The following is a 12,929-nucleotide window of genomic DNA, read 5'->3' as shown; positions in this document are numbered from 1 at the left end:
TATTTAGTTCTGTGTATTTTTTGAGGGTGAAAATCTATCTGTATTATCTCTATGGAACTTTACATCTGTGATGTCTTAGAATTCTATAATACCTAAACTTAGAAAGCAAAGACCTTCCTAAAGCTAATAATAAATCCTTCCTTATTTTCCTTCTATTAGATTTCTTGCTATTGTTATCATATACTTTTGAAAGCCTTCTACTCCCATTTTCTTGAGGCTCCCATAAGACATTGCCTAAGGAAGGAGCAGTAGCTTCCATTCCACAAAATGCCCTTTTGCCCCCACAAGGACTTGCTTTAGACCTAAGCAGTTTGTAGCTGCCTAGGTAGTGGAGGTAGGATGGAAAGCTCAAATTCTCATCCCATAGGTAATTGGATGAAGTTTGAATACCTTTTTTCCAAATAATGCAATCTGCTGTTCCACACTGAGAATTTAGGCTTATAATGTAGACCCCTATGGAAGAAGAAACACCGACATATTCACACTCAGTTAGAAATTACTCTTGTCTGAGGTTGAGCTTCTGATTATAGAAAAAAGAACTGAGTGCCTGAAATCATAAGACAGAACAAATCTGTTTCCTCATGTATAAAGTGGGAATGATAATACATGTAAGGAAAAGAACATCGATAATTTATTGAGTAATAGGTTCAAACATTGTACTAGACATTATTTCATCCTCAAAACAATCTTATAAGGTGGATGAATTACCTTTTGCAATGATAAGGCCTCTATAATTTATCTTATTATTATCATTACCATTCTTAATGAATTAAAATCTGAAATGAGGAGGCTAGAAAAACAAATTTTACCAACTGCATAGTCCTGCCATCACTTCCTCAACAGCATAGAATCACCTCTCTCAGGTGGTATCCTAATCTCTGCCAATATTTCATTTACTGAGAAAAACAAACTACTGTAGTACAGCACTTACTGCTGAAACCTACCACCCCTTACTTTCAGACGGTCCTTTTAAGTGATCAGAAGGGATTTATTACAAGCATTAATTAGGTTGGCAAAAAGAAATCTTTCCTTCACTCCAACCTTGAATATGATGATTGATGGTTGGAATTATGCAAGACTCCTGAAAAAGAGTCCTTATATTAGAAGAATATTTTATCATTTACCAACTTTTTTCACCTTCCTTTAATCTTCATAGCAGTTCTATGATATAGTTGGGGTAAGTGTTTCTATCATTTTCTAAATAAGGGCATTGAGACTCACAGGATCAGAGTACCTTGTCAGGCATGAGTGAGTGACTGAGTTGGAACTTTACTAAAATACAAATATTCTTATTTCAAATCCCCTGCTTTTTCTACTTCTCTTCCTACCTGCTTCACTGAATGATTTATTCATGTAACATAATTGAAACTGGGTTGTCTCAACACACCTACAACAAGAGAAAAGTTCTGATAATCTATAAAGTACTCATGAGACAAATCTTTTTCCCTAGACCTTCTTCATGGTAATGGCTCTACAAAATGATATACTGATCTACAGCCTCCAGAATTCTTGATCTTTTCCCTCTTAGTTTGGTATCTGTCCCACTGCTCTTGCTCCATTTTCAACATTCACTTTGCTTTTCTAATCACCCTAGAAAAAGCAAAGGGTAGTTTTTAAAGTAGGGTTGCCAGATTAATTATAGGATGCCTAGGTAAATTTGAATTTCAGGTAAATGAATATTTTTTTTTATTATAAGTGTGTTCCAAACATTGCAAGGAGACATATCTGTATTAAAAATTAATTTGTTGTTGTCCTGAAATTCAAATTAAACTGGACGGTTTGCATTTTTATTTGCTAAATCTGGCAACCCCTAAGTTAACAGCACAGGTTCTGATGTCAGAATGACTTCATTTGAATACTGACTCCAACTCTGAGTAGCTGTATGATCTTGGGCAAATTTTTTAACATCTCTTAACTTTAATTTCTCTTTGTCTAAAGTGGGGATAATAATATTGCTTATCTAATAAGGTTGTTGAAAGAATTACATAATGAGTAAAGCCCTTAATATAGTGTCTGTCATACAATAGATACTCGAAATGTTAGCTATTAATATTTATGAATGACAGTGACTAATAATAGCATTATCTGTTAAGTAGATGGACATTTAATAGGTAATAAAATCTTCAGTTACAAGGATAAATCTCTATGTATAAATTTAAGGAATTTACATAGCCAGTTTTCCCAGAGCATGGATCTTTTGTATAGTTAAGCTTTAAAGTTATGTTTAGTTATGAAACACAATGCAGCATAGTAGCTTTTAAGTCTGACATAACATATAAAGCAGGGATAATATATAGTAGAATGTTCAGGGTAATAGATGTCTAACACCCAACATGTGGTCCTCTATTTAGTGTCTCAGGTCATTCAATTTGGTTAACAGGTAGCAGGCAATAATTCCACAAGTCATCCTGCACTTGGGTAATATATCAAGAAACAAATTACCTTAGAGAAGGTGCAAAAATTCAAAACAAAGCAAGAGAGAATCAATGAAAGAAAGTGACCATGAGGAAGTTCCAGTCACGGATTTCTTGTTCATGAATACATCTTCATTTTTTCTCTTGGGAGTTGCAAGAGAAGCAGGACCCAAGTCTAGGAGTAAGGGTTATTGAGCAGATTTTTGGAATAATAATCTCAATACAGAAGTAGATACAAACAGAAGTTGGGGCCAAAATATTTAAGAACTCACATAAATAGTATTTATATGACATGGGTAGTATTGGATCTGGGTACTAAAGGCCCTTCGTTTGTCTATTTAGCTGTTGGATCATAAAGACATACAAGGGTCCAGAGGGAGGAGTCAGAGAGGCCAGGATAGTGTCATGGGAGGGCTTGGAGGATTGGGGGTAGCAGCTTCCTACCAGTTGGCATTATCTATCTGTTTCATGGGTTAATCTCCAATTAAATATTAAACATTTCAACATGTTTAATAATCAGTAGAGCCATGCTTATATGACAACCAAATAGTAGTCATGGATACAAGATTCAGATTAGATTATGAATAGGCCAAGCAGGCAGAACTACCAGCATGGGTTATCTAGAGCTACATGCTATAACTTTCATGGCCCCAAAATTGAATCATAATTTACTTTTACTCTTTCATTCTAAATCAACTGGACTGTAACCTCAGTGAAAAGCAGTAATTACATAAATTTTATTCACCATTTATCCCTATTGCCTAAATTACTGCTCAATAAATATTTGTTTAATGAGTAAGTACCAGTCAGTTTCTCCTAGTACCTGGAGTGTCTTGAGGATGTGTCTATTTAGAGGATAGAAAGTTCTGATATTTCATTTTGATCTTGAATTGGCCTTGGAGGTCTGCTCCAGTCTCAAGCCGGTCCCATATCATTTAAACCCTTATATATCAATTCTTAAGCCTCACCTAAGGAAGAATACAAGGGTGCTCTACAATTATATGGCATCCATAAAATAGAATTGAATCCTTAATGGAGAGGGGTAGAACCAAACAAGTCATTGGAAACCTGAGGTGTTTCTTAAACTTTTTCAGTTCTACTCAACTTCTATTTGGTAGATATGTGTTGAGTTTATAATTGTAGAGAGAAATAAATTTCAGGAACTAGCCTACCTATGAACTTCAGTCACTAGCAGATAAATAAGGTCTTATGATAATTTAGGTCTCATGATAAACTGCCTCTATTCATTTGGGGAAATAAAAACCAGAACTACATTGCAACTCTGTAAGCTACAAATTTCTCAGCTTTAAATAGAAATAGGAGAATTCTCTTTATGATCCAACAACTAAATAATTAGCTATCTATAGCAATGAATCAGTATTTTTAATTGATGTCAATATACCATAACTTGTTTGTCATAATTTTTATAGATATGTTCTTAAATATAATTATTTAAAGGCTATTTCATAAAATTGTGGCAAATGATGCTATACATTTACACTATAATAAATATGAAACCAACATGTAATAATAAGACCATTTTTATAAATTTCCACTAGACCTTGAGGAAAAGAACACAACACAATCGGGGTTCAAACGTCTCAAATTTCCAATAAGTATTTTTCAAAAGAATAGTTATCTTTATTTCAACATTATGAGAACATTGTTCTGCCACCATTTCCTTTTCTTTTCCTTTTTTAAAAATTTTATTTTATTATTAGTTTCAAGTATATAATACATTGGTTAGACATTTATATAGTTTATAAAATGATCCCCCTAATCGTTCTTTCTCTCCTCTGGCTCTTCACCTCGCCATTACATTACTACTGACTTCATTCCCTATGCCGTGCTTCCCATCCCTGTGACCATCTATCAACTACTAATTTATACTGATTTAACCCTTCACCCCTTTCTCCCAGCCCCCCAAACGTCCTTCCTCTGGCCTTCACCAAATTGTCCTCTATATTTGTGAGTTTGTTTTTGATTAGTTTGTTCTTTATGTCTCTTAGATTCCACGTACAAGTTAAATCATATGTTATTTATCTTTCTCTGTCTGACTTATTTCACTCAGCATAATAACCTCTTTTATTTTTTTGCTTTCAACTATTATTTTGTTTATGATGGATTTTCACAAATATATAGTTGATTGGCTAATTTTCCATGCAAATGCTAGTCATAAAAATGTTAAATTACTTTTAATTTGATTTAATGAATATATGTTGCTATTGATTTGTTGATTTTTTCCCGTATTGACTGAAAACAATTGTCTACTTAACCTCACAATTATTCCAGTTTATTACACATATTAATCTTTATCAAGCCACTCTTCCACCCTTCATCAACATGCACATTATGTAGTAATGTTATATTAGTCAGGTTATCTGAAGTTAAATTCATTTTATTTGAAGAATATATATATTCGAAGATCTACTTTATAGTAGATATAAGGATCTACTATACTCTTGCCCTCAAAACAGACTCACAAAAAAGTAAATAGCATGTGGGAAAATATCCCTAGAGAACTATTTATTTCTTCATTTCAAAAAATAGTTTTAAGAAGATGCAAATGCTAATGGTAAAAGGCAGAAAGTCTGCTTACAATCTTGAATGGATCAGCTCAGTATTACCTCTGTTCTTCAGAACCTCAGGAAGACTGGCTACTTTTGGAGATTAATCCATGAAACAGATAGATAAAGCCTAAAAATTCCAGGATTCCAGTATAAACTCTATCCCTTGAATTGGTTTCAATAATTTAAGGACATTCCTGACAGAAAATTACCTGGGAGTGGGTGAAACCCACTTGACCCTTCAATAGTGACCTAAAATTCAAAGATGAGATATAAATTAAACTGACATACAAGTAAGGAGCAAGACTATCGGGCATCATTCTTAACCTCCTCAACTCCTTCCCTGCTCAGAAATAAGATGATCCTTCCCAACTATTTAATCATTAACATTCTCTATTTTTATAGAAGTGCAAAATAATACTTTGAACTCTTGAAAAAGTGAAACAGAAAGAAATTCATCATTCCACACATTTTGAATAATGTTTTAAAAGGGAACAGTATGGTCATATAAGTGAAACTTATGATGAAAGACAGAACGAAGAGTGACTACTTAAGGCCAAAATATGCTAAACCACAACCTCATATTCATGTTTCATTCAATCATTAAAGGCAGCAGTTATGAGATAAAAATAAAAATCAACAACAAATGTATCATCTTTCCTTATTTAAATACTTTGAATTCTTAGGCCATTTTAACAAGTGAGTGCTTTTAGATAATAAGCATTTTGATGACATAAACAAGAGGGAAAAATCGAAATCTAAGAGTATAATTAAATATATTTCTAAATCTGATATTAACTAAATACTGTGGCCTTTTATAAAATACTATACAGTCTTAACATTATTTATAAATATATCTGCTTTACAACTAAAATATTAATACATTATTGCTATATCTAAGAAAATTTCACACCAATAATGTTACCAAACAACATTTAATTCACTTTTAAAAAGATGAAGAATAATATCACTCTTTTATCATTTGGTAACTCATATTAAAATGTACAAATTTAGCAATATATAGGACAATGCACACACAGCAGTTTTTCATTATCTACAAGACAAGACACTAAGTCAGGTTTTCTAAAACCCTTATCCATTGTCTCTTCAGAATTAAATTTCTGAATGATGGATATTGATTGGGAGGATTATAGAAGATGTGGGGAAAAGGAGTGAGGAAGATAAAAAGAGAAGATAAATCAAGGTGCTTATTATTAGATCATAGACATTTAAAGAGGATGAAAATAAACTAAGGACTGTACGATCAGAAAGAACAAGCTGTGAGGGCATCGCAATAATTCATTCTATAAAATTTAATCAAAGACCAAAGATAATTGAAGGAGAATATGTGATTACTAATGTACAAATCTCATTAATATATAATGCTATCATAACAATTCTATAACAGAAATTCACAATTTTATTTTACAAACAAAAGTGCATGCCAATCATCTTACTGTATCTAGAAGTGTAAGCTGTTAAATACAGAATCTTGTTTTCAAGTCTGAAACAAACCATACCATTCTTTTAGAAATGTTTTGTTAATTAATTTATTCAATTTAGATTCCAAAATTTCCATAACATAGTGCTGACTTTTATCCTAATCCAGGATCTTGATTGAGGATAACCTGAGAAGTGTAAAAACTTGCTAAGAGAGCCTCTTCATTTACAGATGGCGGTTCTCTATGTACTTTGTTCTCTTTACCTTTTTTTCTCCCATCCCTTAAAACCACCATAAATAACATAGTGATATAAAAAAAAAGATGATGCTTGCCCCCAGGAAAGCTAAAGAGCATCAAGTTTCAATTGCAAATTCCATTGGCAAATTCTACATTTTTCTTAAGTTCTTTTTCCATAATTTTTCAAATATTATTTAAATCTAACTTTAATTTGAAGAATTTCCCTTAGACTATTCTGATTGTCAGTGTAAAATAATTCTGTATGTTGAAAATAAAAATAAGTATGTTTAAGCACTACCGATACGGCTTTAAACATTTTGTGGAGAAATAAATGCTCCTGTCTGATATTGTTTCTAGCTGTTCTTTCAGTAGCTGAGGGCAATAATCCTTTCTTCATCTCACTTTCTTTTATCACTTTTGTGGTAAAACTGATGAATGAAAGGTAACCGATTTGGGATGCCGGTAGCAATTAGATAAGTACATATGGAATTCACAAACCTGAATGTGGCAATCATTAAAGATGCCAAAATAATTAGAAAATATGATCATGAAACAATTATTAAAACTGTCTCTTAAAATAATGCATACGTGTCTTTGGTCAAATAATTTCTCAAAAGTTAATATCCGTACCCCAAAGGATGCCTGATATGATATGACATGATAAACCACAGTCGACTGTTATTATCCCAGTCCCTTAAGCCAGGCCAACGAACCTACAATTGGTTCCTATAGTAGATGTGATACTAATTCTCTACTTCTCTGGTTTGATATTTGTAGGTTAGGAGTGCTTAATTCAGAACTGTTTTCATGGGAAATGTCACAGAGATTACATATTGCTAAAGAATGTACAAGAGCTTCTCGAGCTTTCGATGTCTCTATGTTATTCTCTTGAGAAATTTGAAGACTAATCTGATTTACATTATTCATAAGCAAATTAGAAGCCATAAGATTGGTTATGGAGAGGCATTTAGTGAGATTTTCTTCCAAAAATTGTTTGTAGAGTTCATCTACCTTTTTTTCCATATAACTATTAAGCATAGAATTAGAGAGGGGCTGCTTATAAAGCAACATACTTTTTTCTCGAATTTCTTCCCCATTCAAAAGTTTTAAGGCAGGTGGTTTCTCTAGAGGCTCAATGATAGGAGAATGACCCAATGGTATATCTACTGAAAGTAAGAGGGGACCATTAAAAGCATCATCACGTATGTGTTCCCCAAAGAAGCCTGAATCATACATGTTCCCCACATGGTCTCCTCCAATATGTAGGTCAGGATAATTCTGGCAAATACTTGTACATGACCATGATTGATATAAATCCAGTTGTCTTTCATCATGTTGTTCTTTCTTTGGAATGAGGTATGCAACAGACACATTTCCTGGAAGAGATGCACTTTTGTATTTTGCTGCAGTTATTTCATCCACAGATTTTATTTTATTTGTATCATTAATTTGCTCTGTTAAACTTTCTTTCACAAACTTATGTTGATTTTCCATTTTATCAGGAGAAAGTGAATTGTCTTCTGTATCTAAAAGCTGCTTTTTCCAAATTTCCTTTTTATCATTTAAGGTCTTCTTACATGTAAGTGGTTTGCAAAATGTATATTTCTGTTCTTTGTATAGAAATTCAATTAAGAAGGCTTCTCCAAGCATTTTACTAGGCCAGGTTTCTAAACAGAAGAATGCAGTATATAGCTGTAATATAAAAGAATTCATTAAGGCAACATATATTAAAGTGTCAAATTAAGATTTATCTTCTATATGAAACACAATTGATCTAGGGAGGCAGTATTTCTCAAAGGATAGAGAATAGGACCAAGAGTAAGGAGACTTGGGTTCTGATTCTTCCATTAACTTTTTACTAACAGGTAATTTATTTACCATTCCTGGGTCTCAATTTTCCTATCAATTAAATGGTGATAATAATACTCCCCTGACTTCTTCACAGGGTTATTGTCAGGATAGTATTATATGGTGTACACACAAGTGTTTTAAAAAGTACAAATTTATACAAATGTATAATTATATATGTGTGTGTGTGTGTGTGTATTCAGCTGTCATAAATGATTTATTTTAAAGTTATTAGTTAAACTGCCTAACTATCTTCAAACAGTCTACTTAAAATGAAGCCTGCTTTCAAGGAATTGGTCTTAATTTAACTGTTTTAATTAATGTTAATTGAGTCACACTTTGAAAGACATTACTATACCTTAGAATGTGTATGAGAGATGGATATTTATATATAGTTTGGACTCATGAACACTTTCACATTTAAACTACAAATGTAGCTACTTACTTTTTCAATAATCTAAATGAAAATAGAAATTCATAAAAGATAGAAAATAGAATAGAGGCTGCCAATGGCTTGGGGTAGGGGAGAATGGAAGTTAGCGTTTAATGGGCACAGAGTTTCAGTTTCGCAAGACAAAAAGTTCTGAAACCACAGTGGTAATGGTTGCACTATAATGTGAATGTATTTAATGCCACTGAATTGCACACTTAAAAAATGGTTAAAATGTGAAATAAATCAATAAATAAATACTAATAGGTTTGTGAAATTCATTACCATCTCTTTTTCTTACCCTTCTCTCCTCTCTCTTTCGTTCCCACCCTGTCTCTCTCTCTCTTTCTCTCTCTCTCTCTCTGTCTCTCCCTCCCCTCTCCCTCCTTCTCTTCCTTCCTTCCTCCCTTCCTCCTTTCCTTTCTTTCTTCCTTCCATTCTTTTCTTTTGGACCTAAATCTTATTTCCCAAGTACTTATTTCAGTATTTCACATGGTTTGCATACAATTTTAAGACTCCTAATTTTCCCTATATACTCTATAAGTGTGCAAAAGGAAAAAGCAGACTTGATTCAAGACACGATTTTTCTTTTAGAGATCTACAGTGTCTATTATAAATATATAAATGTTTCCAGGAAACCTACTTATTCATATTTAAAGACTTTTGGGATGAAAATAAAATAATACAACACAAAATATGTATGAATTTAGACTTACCTTTCCAGAACGTCAGGACACCTAAAGATTCAGTCTTCTGAGATTCCAACAGTCTAAACACAGGAAAAATCCCTTTTGGCTTGTTTGTTTCCCAGCTTTTGCTTATAGCTCAGGAAGATAACTTCTACTGCACAAAATGAAATGGTTCTGCTTTCTATTCATGCCCTAAGACTGAACAAAACTCATAGGAAAATGATGTGGGTTGATCATATATGTGGTATGATAATGATCACATACCGAAAGAGGATCTTGAAAGTGTTTATTCAAGATGCAAATGACAATGACAGTGGGAAATGTTAACAACAGTGTTTTTTTCTTTTCATTTAAGTGAGGCTAGAGGCAAGGTTATTTTTAAATTTGTAAGTAAAAAAAATCAGTAGAGAATCAAGCAGATTTTGAAATAATGAATAATTAAAAATAAATTAAATGACTATCAATAAGATAATGGTTAAATTATGATTCATCTCTTACATGAAATACTAAACTAAGGATTTTAATAATGGAATGATAATAAGCATTTATTAAGTACTTACTACAAAGCAGTCATTCTAACTGTTCTAAATATACTATTTAATTTAAAACAAGCTATTATCTCCATTTTACAGAGGAAACAAAGACAGAGAAAGGTTGTATACTTGACGGTCAAGAAGCTAGTAAATGATGGAACCAGGATTTGCACCAAGCAATTAGATTCAGAGCCCATGCTCTTAATCACTATACTGCATTGCCTCTATGTGTATTGATGGGATTTGAGTTGCAGAACAATATATTCGGTATGATTCCATCACATTCCAGCATGTACTATGTGCCAAGCACTTTTCTAAATACTTCACATATACTAACTAATTTAATCATCATAACATCTCTATGAAACAGATATTATAATCACGATTTTACCTATGAGGAAACTGAAGTACAGAGAAGTTAGATAAGACGCCCAATATCACACAGAGTAATATTAGGTAAAGTCCGGGTTTGAATCCAGGCAGTCTGGCTTTAAAGACTGTGTTTAACTTCTCTGCTATCACTGACTTTTTTCCATTTTAACTGACTTAATATATGTAATTATGTTTGTGGAAAAGGATACAAATCAAACTGTTAATAGTGGTTTCCTCTGGGATAAGGGTGGCAGAGATAAGGTGAAGAGGTAATTTTACTTTTTACTCCCTTTATTTCTATATGGTTTGAATTCTACAATGAATATGTATTCATCTATTATTTGCATAATTGGAAAACAATAATTCACATACATAAAAAGGCAAGAAAAAATTATACTACCTTTTTTAGAAATTATTTTCCCAATTTCATAAGTGTCTGCCCCATTTGTTAGAATGATTTTAAACCCAGATACAAACTGCCAAAGTAGACTGAGAAGCATAAACAAAATTTCTATATAGTTGATACTTTCAACTATAATTATAGTTGTTACAGCAGTTTTTGTTTTACAAATAGTTATTTTGAAATAATTATTACAAACATCCCATAGAACGGCTTAGTTCTAATTTTGCATGCCATACCAATCAACTTATTTTAGGTTGTCAAAAATATCCTTTTGTAAGAAATACTGTATTAATTTACCTTGGAACCAAGGGAATGGCTCACAGCAAAATGAGGAAATATGTCTCAATCTCACACCAAAAAGGTAATAAAAACAACTGTAAAAAATAAATTTTTAAACTGCTACCACAGGGGAATATTAAAAGAAATGGAGATCTCAAATTGTTTCTAACCTAGACTCCTTCGTTAGTTATATCCTATCCCCTTTGCCTCTATCACCCCTATGCTCTGCTGATCCAAAATCTATCGGTCCATTGTCCTAAATATCTCTGCCTTTCCACACTGTCATTTTGTTCTTGGATTGCTGCAACTGCTTCCAATCTTGCCCCCTTTCAAATCCACAAGATGCATTACGTTGATTCACCTTTCACACAAACATGCTAACTCTTTCAATGGTTTCTAGTCATCCATTGATTAATAATAACAATAAATTTTTGAGCACCTTATATGTGAAAGATGCTCTTAGGCAACATCTGCACTTAATGTAACCTCAGGAAATCTGCAAGTAATGATTTTCCACAATTTTACAAAACAGGAAATTGCCTGAAAAGGACTAAAGAACAAAATCTAACTGAAACTTGAAAGTCTAAGTGATTTTCCGTTTATTTTCTCAGCTTTTATTCCTCCATCTGTTCCCAAAGCTCCAATTACCATGTTGCTTCATGACTGTTCCTTCTACCTTATTCTTATAATTTCCTGGCAGATAATACAGTTTTCAGGTTTCAGTTTAGCTCTCTTTATTGAGAGATACATACCTTGACCCACCTAGACTGATTAAAATTTCTCTGCATTGCATTTACTTCACCTTACCAGTTATCACTCTGAATTCCTTGAAGGTAAATGTTTTTTCTCACTCATATTGATGTGTTTATTCCAAAGCAATATGCAGAGTCTGGCACTTATTAGTATCAATTATAATTATTATCATTTTCTGAATTACCTACATGTCAGACCATGTACCAAACACTTTTACATACTCAATTCATTTCATCCTCACAATGATTCTGTAAGGTAAGCATAATCATTCTCTCTTTAATAATAGAGAAACCGACATTCAGAAAGAAATATTTTGCCCAAGATCCATAAGTATTAAGTGGTAGAACCATGGAATCCAAATTTGCCTAACACAAAAGCTGGTGTTGAGGTTCTTTGACTCTTCACTCTCAATTTCTATTGTCCATTTTTGGCAAATCTCCCCCAATCTTTTAAGTGTTAATGTTATTTTCAACTACTGGAAAGGGCTAAAACTTTAATAAAGTCTGGAGTAATAAGCTATGAATGTATTGAAGAAGAAGCTGGCATTACAGCGCAAGATCATCTTTTTATACAGGGAGGAGAGGAAGTGCTAGGGGAGTCGAAGACTATTGCACTCACAATTATGCAAACCAAAAGGTCAACTCCCAGAAGGAAAGGGTGCTGTGTAAAGCGAGTCCTTAAAAAGGGAAGGAGACTGAAGAGGTAAAGGAGGCATCAACCTGGGATAAAAGAAAAGGTAACAAGTTGCCATGGTGGTCTTATCCTGTCTAGGTAAGCATCAGCACCATTTGCTCTGTCCCTACAAACCTAGGCAGCACAAGTTTTATCTTTTCTTCACTTATCGCATTGTATTTTGGCCATTTTCTCCCTCGGGTGTCCTGGTCCTTCATTCTCAGCTGCGGTTACCAAACATGAAAGCTCATGCTCACCACCATTCCCAAGCAGAGAGATGGAAAAGGAGG

General features: G+C 33.1%; 1 protein-coding gene across 1 annotated transcript in view; it reads right to left on the bottom strand.

Annotated features, from left to right (window-relative positions):
* Positions 1-486: 486 nt before the first annotated feature.
* The window catches only part of LOC120603301 (TLR adapter interacting with SLC15A4 on the lysosome-like), a 30,298-nt gene continuing 17,855 nt past the window's right edge, over positions 487-12,929 (bottom strand). The window contains exons 2-3 of the mRNA XM_039863669.1: positions 9,655-9,707; positions 487-8,352 (exon numbers count right to left, since the gene is read on the bottom strand). Of these exons, the coding sequence (XP_039719603.1) occupies positions 7,387-8,310 (924 nt within the window). The 5' untranslated portion in view covers positions 8,311-8,352; positions 9,655-9,707 and the 3' untranslated portion in view covers positions 487-7,386. The remainder of the gene's footprint in view (positions 8,353-9,654; positions 9,708-12,929) is intronic.

This window comes from Pteropus medius, unplaced genomic scaffold, assembly GCF_902729225.1.
Source record: "Pteropus medius unplaced genomic scaffold, Ma_sr-lr_union100, whole genome shotgun sequence".
NCBI classification, from domain to species: Eukaryota; Metazoa; Chordata; class Mammalia; order Chiroptera; family Pteropodidae; genus Pteropus; species Pteropus medius.
The sequence above is the reverse complement of the archived record's forward strand: the minus strand, read 5'-3'. Positions and strand labels throughout refer to the sequence as shown.